Source organism: Rhinopithecus roxellana, chromosome 21 (assembly GCF_007565055.1).
Source record: "Rhinopithecus roxellana isolate Shanxi Qingling chromosome 21, ASM756505v1, whole genome shotgun sequence".
In the NCBI taxonomy this organism is placed as follows: Eukaryota; Metazoa; Chordata; class Mammalia; order Primates; family Cercopithecidae; genus Rhinopithecus; species Rhinopithecus roxellana.
Window position 1 is genome coordinate 10,397,653 of NC_044569.1, and position 20,957 is coordinate 10,418,609.

The 20,957-nt window shown below is 40.7% G+C and overlaps 1 protein-coding gene across 3 annotated transcripts in view; it reads right to left on the reverse strand.

Moving 5' to 3' along the window:
* The window catches only part of PTPRM (protein tyrosine phosphatase receptor type M), an 848,823-nt gene that overhangs the window by 455,331 nt on the left and 372,535 nt on the right, over nt 1-20,957 (reverse strand). For all 3 annotated transcript variants that reach the window (XM_030925938.1, XM_030925937.1, XM_030925936.1), the window contains exon 5: nt 14,117-14,232. In XM_030925938.1, coding sequence (XP_030781798.1) covers nt 14,117-14,232 — 116 coding nt within the window. The remainder of the gene's footprint in view (nt 1-14,116; nt 14,233-20,957) is intronic.

Below are 20,957 nucleotides of genomic sequence, written 5' to 3' on the forward strand. Positions count from 1 at the left end.
AATATTGACTTTAAGGAGGAAAAAACAGAGACCCCAAATAGCTTCACATCCATTCAGATCAGGTTTGGTCACCAAATGAATTACAAAAATGGGCAGGTTTTGCTACTAAATTAGATACGGAAACTTTCTGATTATAGATTTTGGAGTACAGGCTAAGGTACTAAGAATGACCACCGAGAACGCACACACCAAGGCCTCCCATCCTCAGGCACTCCCAGTCCCAATGTGTCATAGCCACACTGTGCCGGCTGACTCTGTCCCACCACGTGGGCTCCTGGCTGTTCTTTCCAGCCCAAGCTTCCTCCTTCCTTGAGACCTCTTCCTCTTCCTAGGAGGCTTCCCACCAACCACCAGAGTCAACTCCATCTCCTTCCAGGGACTGCTCAAATACATCTTCACTGAGGCCTAACCTGATGCCTAAATTCCAAACTGAAACATGCTCCTCCTTGGCACCACCTAGCTATTCCTTTAAGAGTGCCACTTACCCCTTCCTAACATGCTGCATAATTATCTTACTTATCATAGTTGCTATCTATCTCCCCTACTAGAATACAAGTCCCATGAAGGCAGGGATCCTTGCCAGGTTCTTATTGCTCTAACTGTAACATATCAACCATGCCTCGTACATACTAGGGAGGACTGGTGGTGATATTAAAAGTGATTCAGGCATTGAACGAGTGACTAAATTAATTGATTTTAGATGTCTTTTGGTCCCCAGATTCCATTCCCTAGGCTAGAATTAAACTGGGAAGTGTGGGGAGTGATGGCCAGCCCCTGGATCTCTTCGCTCTCTTTGGATCTCTTTGCTCCAAGACAGGTACAGAAAGGCATGAGAGTTTTTGCCCCTGCTGTCCTTTCCCCATGACAGTGACACCTGGAGAGGTCAATGCGTTCAGAACCTCAGGTACCACTGAGCATCTAGAAATCCACAGGGAACTTTTTGTTACTCTAGCAAAACAAAATGATGAAAACATACATCAGGTAGAGACAGCAAAATTGTCAGCCAGATTTTGCCCAATTTTCAGAAGAAAGAGGCAGCCCTGCCAAGCACTGGCACTCTACATTCTTAATAGCATGACAGAAGGACCATAAAAAATGAGGAAGGATGGGCATCAGACTGTTCTTTACCATATGAGAGTTCACTAAGAGAGACAGCCTAGGACACAATTGTTGGGAACAAAAACCTCAGACTCCATGCAAAGCACAGCGACCGAATGTCCTGGGTTGTTAAAGAAATCACTGACCCATCTTTTGTCCACTTAGTGAAATAACCATAATGATGATGCCTGAGAGGAGATATCTGACTGGGTTAAATACAGCTCTTTATAAAAGGAAGAGTATCTTCAAATGTGCATGTATTTCAATTTGAGCAGGCTAGAAAAAAGTACTGATAGTTATTTAAATTGGACTTACCACCTTCTTTATGCAATGGACTAACTCTAGGACTTCTAAATGAGCAGTAATTTACCAGCAAAAAGATACATATTAAGTCTTTCAGAAACAGTTTTGCAATAATCAGAGCAATGATTGAAAGACATTGAGGTCTGGGAAGTTAGCAGCACTTGCAGCAAATTAATCAATCTCTGGCATTTTGGAGCTGCTCTGAGTGCACAGGCATCAAGGGGCTCTGAGCCAGTCCCCCTTCCTCAGACGTACATGTGAGGATTAAGCAGCACTTTCATTTCTTCAATAGTGAAAATAGTCTGTATTATCCAACTTTCAAATATGCCCATTTGTAAGATATTGATTGAAATTCTTACCACTGACATCACCAATAACATCAGCAGTGCTTGGAGTAATTCTGTTTGAAATATCTTATGCAAGCTAAATCCTGTATTCATTGAACATCTCAAAGAAGAATCTACCCTTCATACAGCCCATATGTTTTATTTTAATAATTAACCTAGTATTGACCTTTGATTTCTAGACCACAACGAAGTTAACCCAAATATTTATCAATCTGGAGTACTGTACTGAAACTAAACATTCTTACTTGTATCATCACATACTAGCAATATATATTGACAAGTACACTTTAAGTTGGCTAATGAATATACAGAGAGCCAAAATAATATACAGATATCCAAAGTTATATCCTATTATTATTGGTATATTCAAGAAGAATTTGAATAGGGAAATTTAGAGCTTCATTCTGTTATTTAAGACATAGTTCATTTCAGGATATATTCATAATAGCTGAATAACATTATTTAATAAACCTGTATTTAAATGTTATCTAGAAGTTAATCCAAATAATATAGAATATACATAATAAATGCAGTAACTAGAAATACCAGCCAAATTAGAAGTTCTTTAGTCTTAAAATAAAATATCCAACTGTTAAGTGGGTTAACTTGGCCAAATTAAACTAAGGAGCCCAACACTGACAAACCTTTTTTTTTACATATTTAAAGGTTCAAACCTTTGTAAAACTAGGTCTCAAGCCAGTTCACTTTTAAACTATAATTATAGCACTCTAGTATGGGGAGAGTGGCAGTGCCTGTGCTACCTATCAAACATGATCTAAAAGACCAGGCTAGTCATTAACATGCCTGGTTAATAACGTCACTTTTCCTTAGTCAATATGCCTTAAAATATACAACTCTTCTGAAAACATAGTTGAAAGAGGATAAAGATGCAAGATAAAGGAGGTTAAAATCCCTACAGTTTTGAATTTGCATAGGAATTGTCAGTGTGCACTCAGGGCACAGTTTGTCTTTAAATGTGTGTATGTGCGCATACCTAGGTATCCTAGCTCTCTCCAATGAGAAGATCCAAAAACAATAAATAAAATAAAGTAGTAATGAGCACCTCTATGCTAAGAGTGTAACTTCTAACGGCCATTTCCCACAGAAAAAGAAACAGGATTCCCTGAAAAAATGGACAATTCTAGGTCTAAAGTAGAAAACGGAAAATATACACCTAGAATATGTCATTGCACCAGAAAGCAAAGAAGCCCCCTGAGATGGACCAGGACAGGAGTCACCCATGCAGAGTAAGCCCCACTGGAAGGCTGGGGAAGACATCAGCAGCAATAAAGATATTAAGTACAATGGACTGAAACCCATCAAATGTGTTCAAACACACAAGCTGACGACAAAGATGCTGATGATGACAACAACAATAATTATAACTACCTTGGTCACTTTTAGGTGATGACAGTGAGGGACGGATAGACCCAGACCATTCTGCAACTCCTAATGAATTAATGAACCAAGGCAATGATCATCAATGGCTGATAATGTTATGGGATCCTTGGGGTGTTACTTTGCCACCCAGAAACCTCTGTGGCCAGTGGTACCTTTACCTGAGTTTTGCTTGGGCCCAATGGGCCCACTTGGCCTGGAAGGCTGCACTCGGCTGACACTACCAGCCTGGATTCCATGCCTGCCAAGGGCAAGTGGAGAGGTGAGGGGTGCGTAAGTGAGCAAGCATGGGATCTGGCCACTGCACACAGTCAGGCACACCAGCTGTGGTGGAATGGGAAGCTCCAGGTGCCAGCATGGGCACCAGCTCTCTGCAACCTGCTTCCAAGGCTGGCAATGGGGAACATGGTGGCACCCAGAAGCTTGAGACACCAGGAACTGCAGAGCCACAAAGAGGGTGCCACAGCCCTGGCCCAGGGAGCTTCTAGGTCTGGGCTCCCTGGAGGGCTACAGGTCTTCGCTCTTTCTCTCTTCCTTGTCACCCACAATGCGGTGAGCAAGGAGTGTGTTTCAGCCCTGCTTGTGTTATAGCCCTTGCAGCCCCGCCATTTGGTGCATCCCGAGTTCTTGTCCTGTGTCCAGGAAGAATGAGGTATGCAGACAAGCGGAGGGTGAGTAAGGTGAACAGGAGCTTTACTGAATGACAGAATAACTCAAAGGAAACCCACAGGGGTCAGCTCCACTCCACAGTGAGGGTGTCCCAATAAGTGTTCAGCTCTCAGCAGAGAGGAGACCCTTGAGTGGGTAGCTCCTCTGTGTAGGCAGGTCATCAGTCAAGTGCTCAGCTCTCAGCGGAGAGGAGACCCTGAAGTGGGTAGCTCCTTTCCCCAGGCAGGTTGGCCTGAGTGCTCAAGTCTGGCTGAGTCCATGGATTTTATGGGCTTCAGAGTGGAGGAAGTGTGTGTTGATCGGTTCATGGGTGGCCATGGGTGGGCACAAAAAAAAAACCCCGTAATTTTCCACTCCCGGACTGCAGGACTGACAGCCTGGCTCCCAGCCTTCAGGCCTTCCCTGGCTTGAAGGTGGGACTTCGCTGGGGAACTCCTCCATCTGCCCTGGAGCCTGTCTGCCTCCTGCTGTTCATGGCACCCAGGCTGTACATGCTGAAGGGCACCTGCAGGCCAGTGCCAAACTGCCCTCAATAACCCCTCAGCCTTCCTCCCATGCTTGTCAGTACCTAAAGTCAGGAAGGGGCTGAGGCGGCAGGGGGCTGGCATGTCAGCACTGCCCTGGGTGCACACACACCCAGCTGGGTTGCGACAGCACCTGTGTTTGGCTTCAACTTTGCTCCAAGATTGGAGCAGGCACTGGGAGCAGGGAGAGGCCAGGCGGTGGGAGCAGGCACTTCCAAGCCTGCAGGGGCAGGGGTGTCTTCCTGGGTCCCAGAGAGTGCAAAGATGCCCAGTCCACAGCCATGGCTGGGTTGCTGCAGCTGCGCCTGGGAGGGCAGGGCTCCTGCCTGCTCCCAGCCTCTAAGAGCACAGGGATGCCAGATCTGCAGCCATGGCTGGGAAGCTGCAGCTGCACTCAGGGAGCATGAGGTTCCCGCCCTGCCAACTCAGCAGCCGGTGGGGCTTTTACCTGTTCCCAGTTCCCGCTGGCCCCATGGAGCAGGCAGCACCAACCATGGCCATCTCTGCCTTCCTTTCTCATGGGATAGCCTCGCATACTTGGAAGCAAGAAGAACAAGTGAACCTTCTGCTGAATATGAGAAAAGATGAAAGAAGGCTTTCCCAGAACATATGGTTTGTAGGCCCAAAGGAAGCAGACCTTAAGATTAGTGGCGATGCCTTTCCTTCTCTTCTGCCCTCCAGACTGACACAACTTGACCAGTAGTTTTAAAAGCCCAATTTCAGACACCAGGGTGTAATTTAGGGTGGAGGGTGGGAGGCGGGTGAGGGTTGAAAAACTACCTATCAGGTACTATGCTCGCCACCTGGGTGACAAAACCACTTGTACAGCAAACCCCAGCAATACAAAATCTACCCATGTAACAAACCTGAGTATGTACTCTCTGACCTAAAATAAAAGCCAGAAAGAAAAAAATAAAAGGTCCAATTTCAAGTTGAGGCCAGGAGACCTCAAGGTTGCTATGGAGGAAGGGGCTCTCTACTGCCCCACCTGTTCCTGCCACATCCTATAGCACCTGCTGCTTACATCTCTCTTTGGCTGAGTTAGATAATATCACAAAGGAAAAATTATTAATATTTCTTCTGGAGTATCCCTAGACATGTTATACTGTTTCATCAATATAAAAGAAATCTTTATTTTTAAATAAAGGTAATCCAAAATCATACTAAGTTAAAACATACAGTATACACCTAAAGGTTTTCAGTAGCTTCAGTCTGATTGTTCAGTATATTATATAAATATAGATATAGATATTTAACTGACTAAAACAATAATGGATGTGATTTTAACTACTCAAAATTTTTGAGAGCAAATGGTTCCCATAGCAACTAAAGACAGTCCTCCTTTATGCATTTCTAGTATTTTCTGGGATGCTAAGTGATGTTAAATTTATGCTTTAATATATATGGCATAAAATACCCAAGTTAAGCTTATGAAGGGAACCATAATTTTACTTCTTTTCATATCATTTTGTGGCTTTTATACATAATAACAAAATTGTTCTGAAATACAGTTGTGCTTTTTTTCCTTATAATCAACAAATGAAACTAAAAGCCACCTCGAAAGGTTGACCAAAAGGCTATATCCATAACACGAAAGCCAAGGCAACACTGCATACATACAAAAACAACTTTAATTGTAAATTCTGATCAATGCTATCGTTTAAATTACTACATGATACTTATGAATTCATGAGGAACTATCTACGTCTTTTTCTGCAGTACCAAAGATGCATTATGGTTACGATACAACATAGATGGCCTGGTTCAAATCCGAGCACTGTGACGAGCAATGCCCCATTGGAAGAGTCGTTAAAACTTTCTAAGCCTCAGCTGCTTCTTCTATAAATGGACACATAATAAAATTCTTGTAGGGATCAATGACAAAAAATGCCTGAACATCACCTACCAGAGTAACTAGCACATAGCAGTGCTCAGTAAATGTAGTTGCAATTACTTTATTTCAAACACCCCTGTTGAAGTCAGTAATATAAACACTATTCATATAATTTTTAATTTATTCATTCAGAAGTCAAATTCTATGGTAGAGCAGTGAAACTGTTCCCATGAAAATCACTGTAGGTTATAAAAATATCAAGGTTTCCCTCTTTTCTCTCAGAAAAAGGTCTAAAATTATCTGAGCTAAAAAACAAAATGTGAGCAATTTATTAGACTAGAGAAACATAATTTTTTCACGATTCTGTAGCTCATAACCAGCTTGGTGGAATTATATGTCAAACTCTCAAAGGAAAAAAAAATATCAATCTCTAGGCCGACAGCTAAGAAACTGTTAATTCTAAGTACTTTTTTAAATGAAAATTAAACTCCTCAAAGTAAGAGCTCAAATGGAATTACATTCTTTACAAAAGGTGGATGGGGTAGGTTTAATTCATCTATTACTATGACACAGGTGTTGCCATTGTGCAAACTCAAATGGAATATCCTTATTACAGGTATATTTCTTATGTTCATGGAGATCATGGGAAAAATAAAAGTATATGTCTATAATGTTTAATGTGGATGCTATGGCAAGAAAGTTTTTAAAGGAAGAATTAAGAAAGAAGTTATAATTACGACAGAATAAGAAAACCTAGGCAAAGGGTACAAGAAATGAAGGTTTAGGAAAGATGACATATTGACCATACTGGCTTCTAAAATTACTCCAACATATGCGTGTTTTTATTAATCAGTTTTTGCAACTTTGCATGATGTTTTCTATATATCCTGAAGCAGCAGAGGCACCACTGCATTCTATGTATTGCTCCTCTCATCAAAGACCATCCTCTGAACAGGAACTGTAGGCCTAAAGCAATCATCCCAGAGAGAAACACTTCCTCTGTGCTTGTTTTCCTGCTCTAACTACAAATCTACTTTTGATGCTCACCTGAAGGAGCTACACGATTTGTTTGGGTAGTCAGTAAGCCCCATGCATTAGTAGGTACTCACTGAGCATTTTGCTATGTGACAAGTACTAGTCTGGGTGCTCAGTTGTACCAGTGTTTTTAACAGCATAGCGGTCCCCCCTTTTCCATGGGAGATACATTTCAAGACCCCTAGTGGATGCCTGAAAACATGGATAGCTTCTGTCATGTCTTGTCACACAAACTTAATGCCACCTTGTATATCTTAACTAAGCACTTACCACGCACTGTGGCTGTAAACTTTTGCAGTCTGAGGTACAACAGCAAAACTAGAACAAATTTCTTTTTCCTTCTTCACAATTTCAGGTATAGAAAATTCTTTCTTACTGTAGATCTTAGCAAGCAGTGCATACAATTTTTTTCTTTCCTTATTAAGTTGAGCACTTTCACCTTCTCACTTAAAGGAAGCACTTGATGCCTTCTCTTGGGCATATCCAGATTGCCAGCATCACTACTCCTGTGCTTTGGGGTTAAGTAAAGTAAGGGCGACTTGAACACAAGCACTGTGATCTTGAGACAGCCTATCTGATAACCAAGACACCTCCTCAGTAACTAGTGGGTGGGTAGTGGGATTTGTTGGACAAAGGGATGATTCATGTCTTCAGTGGGACAGGGTGGGAAGAGGAACTTTTCATCGTGCTGCTCAGAATGCTGCACAATTTAAAACTTATGAATTGTTTATTTCTGAAATTTTCCATTTGACATTTTTGAATGACATTTTCATTGACCACAGGTAACAGAAACCATGGAACGTGAAAATCTCAGATAAGAGGATACTACTGTACTTTAAAGTAACATCATCTGATTTCCTCTTCTATTGTATGAACTAATGCATATTACGGAATAATTTTAAAAGACTATTCTGGTGCATTACTTACAATAAATGCCAAGCTCTGCTAACAAAACAGTAAAACTCTCAATTATATTGTGCTATGATGGATTTTAAAGTTCTAAATTCAACACAGGTAAATCACAGTAAATCTGAGACTATCAGGTTAAAAGGCTAATATTTGAGATCCAAGATCATTCAGTGAAGAAAAATGTCCGAGAAAAAATTCATGCATTTGTAAATAAATCACACAATACTTGTACGTAAGTACAAACATGTACATATATATACAGACATCAACATATTAGACATATAAAACTGACTTTCACTAATAAAATGGAGTTAACTATAATAAACATAAAAACCGGATATACAACTGCACTAAAGTTTCCTACATATTCTGGGCTTCTGTTTTCTCGTCAATAAAATTAGGAATTTAATTTAAAGATTGCTCCAAATTCAGGTTACATAATTGTGTAATTTTAAAAAGTAAGATATTTAAAAATGGTAGGGACCTCTAACAACTGTGAGAAAGTGGTTATTTTCCAGGTTTCCACTGCTATTCACTCAACATGCGCACCTCAAACCCTGGCCTGATCAAAGATCCTGTTCATCCATTGTTGAAAAGACATCACTCCTCCCTCCCTGTCTTCTGCTCTTTGTCCTGGAGGCAGAACTTTTGTATTTCCCACCCACTCTGAATGTGATGTGGTTGCTAAGAATAAGGAATGCAGGAACCTCTACAATGATTACAAGAAATAAAGAGCAGAAGTTACAAAAACACCAAAATGGGACCACAGGCAGGGGAAGAGGAAGGCAGTGGCCCCCATGCCACAGGTCTTGTAACTGCACATGCATGAGTCATCTATAGGTACATAAACACTGGCTAGCATTAGTTATCACCTTCATTTACTGAAAAGTATTATAAATAGGAAGTCCTGAGAGAAACAAGCACGGGTAGACAAATAATATTTGGAATACTGAAGAAAGAACAATAAAGGCTTTAATACAACCATACATGGCTTAAAGGTCAGTGACTACATAAAAAATATACAACCTCAGAAGTTGCCCATCAGCAAACAGAAGTTATTTATTTTTATTTATTTATTTTTGAGACGCAGTGCAGCAGCACAATCTCGGCTCACTGCAACCTCCGCCTCCCAGGTTCAAGCGATTCTCCTGCCTCAGCCTTCTGAGCAGCTGGAATTACAGGCATGTGCCACCGCACCCAGCTAATTTTTGTATTTTTAGTAGAGACAGGGTCTCACAATGTTGACCAGGATGATCTCGATTTCCCGACCTCGTGATCCACTCACCCCACCCTCTCAAAGCGCTGGGATTACAGGCGTGAGCCACTGCAGCCAGCCATGAAAGTATTTTTAAAAGTATAAAAGTGTACAGAAAGTATAAAAAGAAAATCCCAAATTCCATTTTCTCTTTTCAGTATTATATATATATACACACACATACACACTGTATATGTATACAGACTCTGAGATATTTTCAAAATGTGGGCTCAGAAAGTGATTAGAAAGTTGATAGAAAAAATCACGGTAATATTTTGGGTGCTTGAATGATTTCCATAAATACATTTAATTTTAGAATCTCACACTGTTGCAGTCCGTGTTTATATGAATAGATTGCCATATCCGATAGCATATCACAAGTATCTTCAAGAACTGCAGTGCATATAGGTTTTTCAATACAATAAAAGAGTTCTACAGATGTTGTCTTCCTACCGTCTGGAAAATTTTTTAAAGTATTTTACAGCTGTAATGATGGATGCGCTCACATACTGGGTCTTATTCTTTTGTTCAGTGTTCTAGAAAAAACAATCCCACTCAGCAACATAACCTGTGTGGTCCACAGATGAGATGAAGAAAATATAAACAGATGGGACACATCTGTTCATCACAAACATTTCTTCATTAGTGTCATCATCAGATTTATTTATGTTATGTTATTGTGAAAGACTGACAGGGATTATATTTAATCTAAACTAAAAAAAATCAAAGCCTTGGCCATTTTTCACAGGTATGGATCAATATGACAAGCAATACATATAAACATTATTTTCTATGGTCAGGATGGCACCTTGATACTAACGATGTAATACTGGTCACAGCCAAATTCTTCTATCAAAGCATAAGTGCATAACGCCTATTCACCTACCTTCCAAATACAAGAAGACGGTATAGTAGAGTGGAATTACTTAGAGGCGAAATAAAAGTAAATAAACAGAGTTATATTATTACCAGCTATGCCATTTTTCCTTGTGATCCAGGAGAATCCTATACTTCCAACTCCTCTTCTATAAAACAGATAAACCACCATGGGATACCACCATGAAACTTTGTGCAGAATGCCTATTGTGGGCCTCAAAGGACTTCAAAACAAGTAGTAAAAATTATTGTAAATAGGTCGGGCATGGTGGCTCACTCTTCTAGTCCCAGCACTTTGGGAGGCCGAGGCAGGCGGATCGCTTGAGCCCATGAGTTTGAGACCAGCCTAAGCAACATGGTGAGAACCTGTACAAAAAATTAGCCAGGCGTGATGGTGCACGCCTGTAGTCCCAGTTACCCAGGAGGCTGAGATGGGAGGATCATCTAAGCCCAGGTGGTCAAGGCTGCAGTGAGCTGAGATCATGCCACTGCACGCCAGCCTAGGTGACAGAGTGAGACTTTGTCTCAAAAAAATATTGTAAATGATTATATTCAAAAACACCAAAGTACCCCCAAACAAAGATGTGTTATTAATTTCTAAATATTGTCTCACTCTTGAGAGAGATTTGAATCACAGAAAAACCTAAAAATATGTTTTCAATTTTCTGCGTGGATACCAGGATTATTTTGAGGACCTAAATGAGTTTACATGCAGACCTGGTCCACGATGAAGTGTTTACATGTCATCACAACCTCTAAAGGATGGCCTGAGAAAATGTTCGAGGGGGAGTGAGGAGTCCCAGGCAAGAGGGCAAGAAGGGCTCTGCAAAACCAGCATCTGCTGAAAACCCTCATCACTACTGGAAACTGCTTTGTAAACATATAGATTAATAGAAACTATACTTGCAGGTGAAGGACACAGGTCTTATTTCATAAGCTATTAATAAAATAAACATTTGCCCACAAAATGCCTACCCAACCAGGGAAAATAAATTATTGAACAGTAAAATTATTCTAACATCACAAAGATTCACTAACCAAATGGCGTCCTGATTCCAGGACAAAGTAAGTTTCAGTAAAAAGCTCAAAGTCACAACAGTTCTATCTGTGTCATCTTCTTGACAGTGCAGTATAGAAAACTGTAGTGTAATAAATGGTCACCAAAGACAAGAGGGGTCAGAGAAGACTGAGTAAGATAAAAAGAAAGGCATTAAGGGACTGACTGTGAAAACAGCTACCAACACTATCATTCAAATCTAATGAGAAAAAATTCGAAGATCAATACATGGAAAATTAAACATCAGGGTCAAATTGAGGCAACTGAATACAGGAACCAGTTATACGTTATGTCTGCCTTCTTTCTTTCCTGATTTGGAATGTGTGTTGTATTTTGCTTCACACTAGTAATTTCCAACCCTGGGTGTACACTGGAATCCCAACATGGCATGCTGGGCCCCAACCTAGACCAATTAAATGAGAATCTGAAAACAGGTAAGACATTTGTGAAAAAAAACCAAACCAAACCAAAACAAAACCCTTCCAAATTGTTCTATAGTAGAGTCAGGGCTGAGAACTTTGCATTTAGACCCTTTTTTTTTTAACCCCAAAATTGTAAGTAGCCTTCTCCATACCACATGACAAATTATCTTTAAAACAAAGTTCCTGGATGGGTAGGAAGTAGCGAAAGATTTCCAACCCAAATAAGTGCTCAAGTTTAAGCAGGAGTATACCAAGTCCAGGACATTTGCGAAAATAAAAAGAGCAAAGCATGTCCTCACAAACCTGTAAATTCTTGGGAGTATCTAAGATGACTCTGTTGAGGAAAGAGCTTAGACTTAATATAGTATTTATATTACATTCTCTAGACTTAATATAGTATTTATATTGTATTCTCTCAAGTAATATTGTCGTAAATATTATAAGCAAAACATATTTTTCCACAAATAATTAAGATTTCTAGAGATAAAGCAAAGGAACAAATAGCTTCATTTTTGTAAGGTGCTTAATACTTTGTGGAAAATGTCAATAGAACATGTTTGTCTCATCAGTTACCACAGATGGCCAATCTTGATTGTGTTTAATACCGACAGCCATTATCTAAGAAAACAATTCTGAATTCTAACATCAAGAGTTTAAAATAACTGGGAAGTGGGTTAAAAAGAGAAAAAAAAATTGAATACTGAAGACAGTTTTCACAAGCTGCAAAAAGTTCTTAACAGTTACAAAACTTGTACAAAGAAGAAAGTAAAGATGAACTTGGAATATACAATGTAATCCTCTGTATACACTTCCTGGCCAGCAATGTCTCTAAAAGGGACAGTAGGATATGAAAAAAGAGAGTGACACTGGGCAGAGGGGTGGAGCATCCTGACAGAAAACAACAAGAAGTCTCTCCAGAATGCATTTCTCATCTGACAATCCATTGCTGATTAATCTTGGGACAGTACATTCAAATATCTCCCATTTTCCCCAGAAACAGAGGAATAAAAATACTACTGGGCTGCACGCAGTGGCTCACACCTGTAATCCCAGCACTTTAGGAGGCCAAGGTAGGAGGATCACTTGAGGCTAGGAGTTTGAGACCAGACTGGGCAACAAGGGAGAATCCATCCCTATAAAAATGACAAAATAATTACTCAAGCATGGTTGCATGTGCCTGTAGTACCAGCTACTTGGGAGGCTGAGGCAGGAGGATCACTTGATCCCAGGAGGTTGAGTGAGCCGTGATGTTACCACTCTACTGCAGCCTGGGCAACAGAGAGAGACCCTGTGTCTAAGACAAATATAAACCAAAGCAAACAACTACTGATTTACATTGCAGTGATTAAAAGGAATAAAGGATTTAAAAATTGTACACAGAGTGTCACACAAAGTCACCCATCACAATCATAATTATGCTGTGAGGCATGACAGGAGGTGGAGAGACGGCACGTGCAGAGACAAGGCCAGCACACATAATGGAGTGGAAGCCAGTGTGGAACACAACCACATACACAGAAGGGTTAAAACCCAAACGACAGTTCAACTCAGTAGCAAACCAAAAATAAATAGATAATACTTTTTTAAAAAAAAAGAAACCCACACAAAACAAAACAAGGAAAGATAAGGACAAAAAATCAACACCACTCAAGATGAAAAATGAGCAGTCTCCAGATTAACGCTTAAAAGGAAGAAACAGGAATGCAATTGGAGAATACTCAGGTGGAGGAAACCTCAAACCTAGAGCTTAAAGAAGTGGGTGGCATTCTGGTTAGAAGGGACAGGTAATTTAATCCCTCTCTGTCAGGATTCTTGAGAGCATGGATCTATCCATGCAACCCTCTCCCATGCAAAACACATATGGTGGAATTTGAATAAATATAAAACAAGTCACACAATTGATCATTACACCAAAACATTTAATTAAAAACTCAAAATAAAATATGTATTATTAATTTCTAAGTTTAAGCTTACAGTTTGGAAATTCAAATGACAAAAAGGCCTATGAAGTGTGGTGTGGTGTGTGTGTGTGTGTGTGTGTGTGTGTGTGTAAGAGAGAGAGAGACTCTTTAGATTTTTCTCAAGAGGAGGACTTAGGAGAAGAGTGCTATATTTTGTAATTTAATAAACTGCCATATAAGTCATTTGACAATCAGATCTTCCAAGCAAGATAATTAAGCATAAGCAAAGGGGAAAAAAAAGAAATTCACAAAAGGTGCGTAAACAAAAATAATTAGCTTTTATAGATTACTAAGTAATCTGGCTACTTATTAACAAAGAAGGAAACTCTTATACTAGGATCTGAGTCTGTTTCTCTGGGTTCCTCCTCCAGGGTGAATGTATTCTTCCTGCTGGACTCTCATCAACAGGTGAAAATGAGTTACTGTACCTGTAACCAGAGCCTGTCTCCTGCCACGGTCCTGCCGATGGCACTGCACTGGAAGGTAGCAAATTGGCCGGCGTTAACTTCCACATTCTGAATCCGCAGGAAGTGAGGAGTCCTGGCTACATAAAGAAAAAGAATGAAAGATATTAGAAGTGGAGATCTGTAACTAATGTATGTCTTCTTCAATCTACCTGCAATTTTTGGCCTTTCGATTTTGTTCACCTTGGGGGAAAAAAATGCTTTTGCTTATATGAGCTGTAAATATTTAACATAATTTTTAAAAATATCATAAAAAGTTTTGGTATGTTGTATAAAAGAATAACAGAAAGCCAAGAATTCTGGAATAGAAAGAAACAGAAAGAAGGTATTTTATTGTTCCTGCTGTGCAAATTATCATAGCTCAGCAGTCTTCTTGTAACAACAGATCTATATTAATAAAGATTAATCTGAAACCTAATTGATGTTTTGAACAAAAACATATTAGATATTTATACCAGCAACATGAAAAGAACAGTAAGAAGTTAAACGATGTTATCAAGGAAGCTTTTCAAGCCAAGTACACAGCTGTACATAATATATATTTTAATACAACTAACTGGTATGCAGCATTACTTACGTAATATTTTTCAGCTGCCAAAAATACTATTTCTTTAGACATGCTCTGTGAAATGATGCTGAGATTGCCATAGCATGGCAAAGTTTGCTGATTCTTATTCCCAATTCAAGAACTAAGAAGGATTCCAAATAGTGAACACCATTGTCTGGTAATGTACATTGTCCATATGGAACAGCTGTCTAAATAAAGGATTATTCCTACTCGGTATGAGAAGCAATTCCTGCATCACACTGAAAACAGGTGTCCAGGAACTAGAATGGTAAGTCAGGACTTAAATTTTGTGAAAATTCTACTTTTAGGAAAACATTCCTTTATTATAACAATGATAGAGTGAAAGAGTAACAAAGTGGGAAGGGCGGGCACAGACAAGGAAGCAGAGCATGATCGTACTTTCTGGGAGAGACAGACAAATCCGGATAACAAAGTGGGAAGGTGGGCACAGACAAGGAAGCAGAGCATGATCATACTTTCTGGGAGAGACAGACAAATCCGGATAACAAAGTGGGAAGGGTGGGCACAGACAAGGAAGCAGAGCATGATCGTACTTTCTGGGAGAGACAGACAAATCTGGATAACAAAGTGGGAAGGGCGCGCACAGACAAGGAAGCAGAGCATGATCACACTTTCTAGGAGAGACAGACAAATCCGGATAACAAAGTGGGAAGGGTGGGCACAGACAAGGAAGCAGAGCATGATCGTACTTTCTGGGAGAGACAGACAATCCGGATAACAAAGTGGGAAGGTGGGCACAGACCAGGAAGCAGAGCATGATCATACTTTCTGGGAGAGACAGACAAATCCGGATAACAAAGTGGGAAGGTGGGCACAGACAAGGAAGCAGAGCATGATCGTACTTTCTGGGAGAGACAGACAAATCTGGATAACAAAATGGGAAGGGCGCGCACAGACAAGGAAGCAGAGCATGATCACACTTTCTGGGAGAGACAGATAAATCTGGATAACAAAGTGGGAAGGTGGGCACAGACAAGGAAGCAGAGCATGATCACACTTTCTGGGAGAGACAGATAAATCTGGATAACAAAGTGGGAAGGGCGCGCACAGACAAGGAAGCAGAGCATGATCACACTTTCTGGGAGAGACAGACAAATCCGGATAACAAAGTGGGAAGGTGGGCACAGACAAGGAAGCAGAGCATGATCACACTTTCTGGGAGAGACAGACAAATCCGGATAACAAAGTGGGAAGGTGGGCACAGACAAGGAAGCAGAGCACGATCACACTTTCTGGGAGAGACAGACAAATCCGGATAACAAAGTGGGAAGGGCGCGCACAGACAAGGAAGCAGAACATGATCACACTTTCTGGGAGAGACAGACAAATCCGGATAACAAAGTGGGAAGGGTGAGCACAGACAAGGAAGCAGAGCATGATCACACTTTCTGGGAGAGACAGACAAATCCGGATAACAAAGTGGGAAGGGTGGGCACAGACAAGGAAGCAGAGCACGATCACACTTTCTGGGAGAGACAGACAAATCCGGATAACAAAGTGGGAAGGGTGGGCACAGACAAGGAAGCAGAGCATGATCACACTTTCTGGGAGAGACAGACAAATCCGGATAACAAAGTGGGAAGGGCGGGCACAGACAAGGAAGCAGAGCATGATCACACTTTCTGGGAGAGACAGACAAATCCGGATAACAAAGTGGGAAGGTGGGCACAGACAAGGAAGCAGAGCATGATCACACTTTCTGGGAGAGACAGATAAATCCGGATAATAACTAGAACACATCTGTTATGCCTTGCCAGCTTTTTCCCACTGCCAGTGTGTCTTCAGCCATGTCTAGGCAGCTTCAAAAAAGGGTGCCCCACTACTGGGTAGCAACAGATTACAAACTAGGGCTCGTATTAGCCTGGGTAGAACGTAATTAGGAATGGAAGTTGAGTTACTACCAAAGAACAAAGAAAAACTTAATTTAATGTCAAAAACACACAGGAATGCGCCATTATTAATTTGGAGGCCACTAATAATTCAGACAGAGTATTCATGATGCTCAGCATACAAAATATTCTAAATAACTTCCAATAAGCAATATAACCATGGATCATTGTTTCTTAATACTAATATATTAACATATAACTCTATGATCTCTGCTTTTCACTGACTCAATCAAATTACCCCTTGCTCAAGAATAACATAATTCTGTGTTTTTAAAAGATCTCTGTAAAAAGTCCCTAAATGAATTTCTCTTTTAGTCTTTGTTCCTGAAATACTCAAAGACCCATTGTTTTTAGAAAATGGAACAAGGTAACCTTTATTGGGTACTTATGCACCAGAAACTTTTCCACTGAGTACTCACAAATGTTCTGTGAGGGAGATATTTTCTCCGTTTCCAAGAGGGGGAACACTTGTGGGTACTTGGCTAGTAAGTGTCAGAAGAACAAACTCCAGTATATCTAGTTCCAAACCCCAGGCTCGGTTTACGAAGCCACAGTGCCTCTCCCCAGACTTCCCACCACCTTTGCCTTTCCTTATCTCTTCATCCCACTTGCAGTGGCTCCCCTGTCTGCCTGCTGGAATTTTCAAGGTGTTTCTCAAACGCTGTTCCTTCCATGAAGCTTCTGCACATTTGCTCACCTTGTGGTTAGGCCTTCTAATATCACAACAGCCACAGCACTTGGTGCAACAGAACTTGATGGTATCGCCACACACTCAGCAAATATTATCATCATTAAATTCTTATTACTTAAAATTAAAACCATCCACCTATCCTTAAAGACTGTTCATTTTAGATTTCAATTTCCGTAGAATTCTACTCTCTCACTCTCATCTGACACTAATGAAATTTTTACCATATAAGAAACTTTATAAACATTATAATTTTAGGTTTACTTACACCGCAAGTCCCCAACATGAATACAGTTCACTAAAAAGTTTAAGATTTGACTCAATTAATAGGAATATACTAGAAGCCAAAAGCTGTTTTCTTGTCAAGGAAATTTAAACAAATTTCTTCTAATAAATCTATTTTAGTACATGTGTCCTTAACTGGAAACATTAAAAAAAAATTCCCCCATGAAATAATTCTAAGCATACTCCCAAAGCCGCGCAAGCTCAAACTGGATGACTTGATGTAACTTCAAAAGATGAATCGCCATCACCATGTGGGCCACTCAGAAAGCCCATTGGAATCCCTGCCTCTTCCACATTCTGCTCCGGGAAGCAACCGTGGCTGTGACACTACCATCACTGAAGACGCTTCAGACCCAACATCCAGAAACCGCCATGGGCTGCCCTCTGGACTCAGAATCTCAAACCCAACATCCAGAAATCGCCACGGGCTGCCCTCTGGACTCAGAATCTCAAACCCAACATCCAGAAATCGCCACGGGCTGCCCTCTGGACTCAGAATCTCAAACCCAACATCCAGAAACCGCCACGGGCTGCCCTCTGGACTCAGAATCTCAAACCCAATATCCAGAAACCGCCACGGGCTGCCCTCTGGACTCAGAATCTGAGTTTATAGTTTGTTCCAACCATTATTCTTTGTTTTCTGTTTCCTTGTTCTAATCTAAATTCACTCTTTTTCATAGATCTCTTACCTTGCAATTTATAACACAAATGTCTCTGCACAGCAATCAACCTACTTTCTTTCTTTGAAGGAACTTCTACATGGGGAAAATACGGGGACCCATTCACACCCCCAGAGTTGGTATGAAGATTATTTTAAAGTGAAAACATTTGAGCAAAAGAAGATGTAGAAAGAAATCTTATCTGAGCTTCAAGTATTTGACTAAAACAGAGCTTTCCCAGAAAAAATAGTTGCCATTAACTCCCCTGTAAGGGAGGTGCCTCATTCAGCTGCCAGATAGACAAACTGTCCGTTGCCATCACCATCAAAAAGCCCAATAGAACTTTCTACATTTTCTCACTGAAGCCCTAAAACCACCCCCCAATCTTTTGTTAAATTTGGAATATAAATCTTTATCTCTGGGTATTTAGTGAGTTTTCCGTTGCTGGGAACTCTGGCCTGCAAATGAGAAAATCAACTTTGCCTTTTCTGCATTTAATCTGTCTCTTTCAGTTAATTTGCAGGTCCCCAACCACTGGATCCAAATCAGAAAAGGAAAAGTTTTCCTTCCAATAATATCTAAGCACAATGCTTTGAAGCCTTCATTCCACATGTTGACCAACCTCCACCTTCCATCTCCCTGTGAGGTGTTAAAGGCTGAAGTTATCTGGCACACTCAGAACAGCAGGTTCTCTCCCTGGTGCTGGTCTCTCCAGTGGATTTCCCAGACACCTAATCCTGCTCTCCTCCAGCTACAGGTTACTACAGCAAGCTAGATCTCTAACACAAGGTGTCTGGGTGTGTAGCCATTTCTCACGATAACTTGGGTTAAAAGGATATTGCACTCACGGCCACTATTCTAAAGTTTACCCCGCTCAGTTAAGCTGGTCAGTTCTGAGCCTGTGCTGAAGGGTTGTTAAATATTTTCAGTATGACTCCTGGTGTATCGCAGCAGAATTACACTACTAAAAGGTGGTGCTATTGGCACCTAGAAAGCAGAGGCTAAGGACACTGCTAAACATCCTAAAATGTGCAGGATAGCCCCCACTACAAACAATTAGCGGGTGCCAATATCTCAACAGCACCAAGGTTGAGAAACCCTAATATATATCATACATAAACAAGTTTACTGAAACATCCCCCATTATTGAACACTGACGTTTGCTTCCACTACATATAATACTAAGATAAAAATTTTCATAATTAAAACCTTTACTTTTTCATAAGTTAAACTATTAGAAATTACTAATAAAAAAAAATGCATTGTTGCCAGTTCTGAAATGGTGGCATAGAAGCAAGTTGGCTTCACTCACTCCCACAATAAATAAATAAATAAATAAATAAATAAATAAATAAATATACAGCACAGAGATTATCACCAGCAATACCCGAGAACTCAAATATGAGGATGAGACTATTCCAGGAGTCAGAGACATGAAAACTTTCTGAGCAGAGGGAAGAAAACCAGACTTCAGTATCTGTGAAACCCCAACCCCCAATCTGCCCAGCAGAACGTATCCGGAAACTTTCCTCTGACTCATAATTTCTACATTGGAAAAAATGAGGTTGGCCGGGCGCGGTGGCTCAAGCCTGTAATCCCAGCACTTTGGGAGGCCGAGACGGGCGGATCACGAGGTCAGGAGATGGAGACAATCCTGGCTAACATGGTGAAACTTCGTCTCTACTAAAAATACAAAAAACTAGCCGGGCGAGGTGGCAGGCGCCTGTAGTCCCAGCTACTCGGGAGGCTGAGGCAGGAGAATGGCGTAAACCCGGGAGGCGGAGCTTGCAGTGAGCTGAGATCCGGCCACTGCACTCCAGCCTGGGCGACAGAGCAAGACTCCGTCTCAAAAAAAAAAAAAAAAAAAGAAAGAAAAAGAAAAAATGAGGTCAAAGTGGGTAAACAATTTCCCCACTATTTTGGATTGCCTGTCAGGAAAGCTGTCCCTTCCCCAACTCAAAGGAAGCATCGAAAGTGCCTGAAGGGATAAATATCCCTATGGACAGAGACAAAGGTAGGGCGCAGCAGGACTGCTGCCCCAGCATTAGAAACTTTCCCTGTAACTTGGCCAAAGGGATGCCAAATCAGAGTGGCTGTTAAGCAGCACCTCAGTGTAGGAGAATTGTTCGTCCTTTCTGCACAAACCCTTAACCACCCTTCCCACACTACCAGTATATCCCTTTTGGGACCCTGCAAATTCAGGGAAAGTAGCACTCTCATTATTTCCTATAACTGAGGCAAACCTTGGCTTAAGGTGTCGTCTAGTGCCAAGAATTAGGCAGTAACCTAGCAGAGGAAAAAAAGGGAAATCAACAGGTAAATTACAAAGAAGCTCTAAGCAAACATGTCCAATAAAAGCCAAAACACGCCAGACTGGGAAGATTGGAATAACCAACCCTTTAGTGCAAAGACATAGACATACATCCACAAGAAACAAAAACAAATGAGGAACCACAGCCTCTACAAATGGACAAAGCAAGGCACCTGTGACTGATTTGAACAAGATGGTGATATGTGAACTTTATAACCGAAAACTCAAAATAGCCATTTTAAGGAAATCCACTGATCTCTAAGAAGCCACAGAAAAGCAATTCAGAAACTTATCAGAGAAAGTTTAAAAAAATTTAAAAATTAAAAAAAAAAAAACAAATCTTGAAACTAAGAAATACATTTGCTGAATTAAAAAATTCATTAG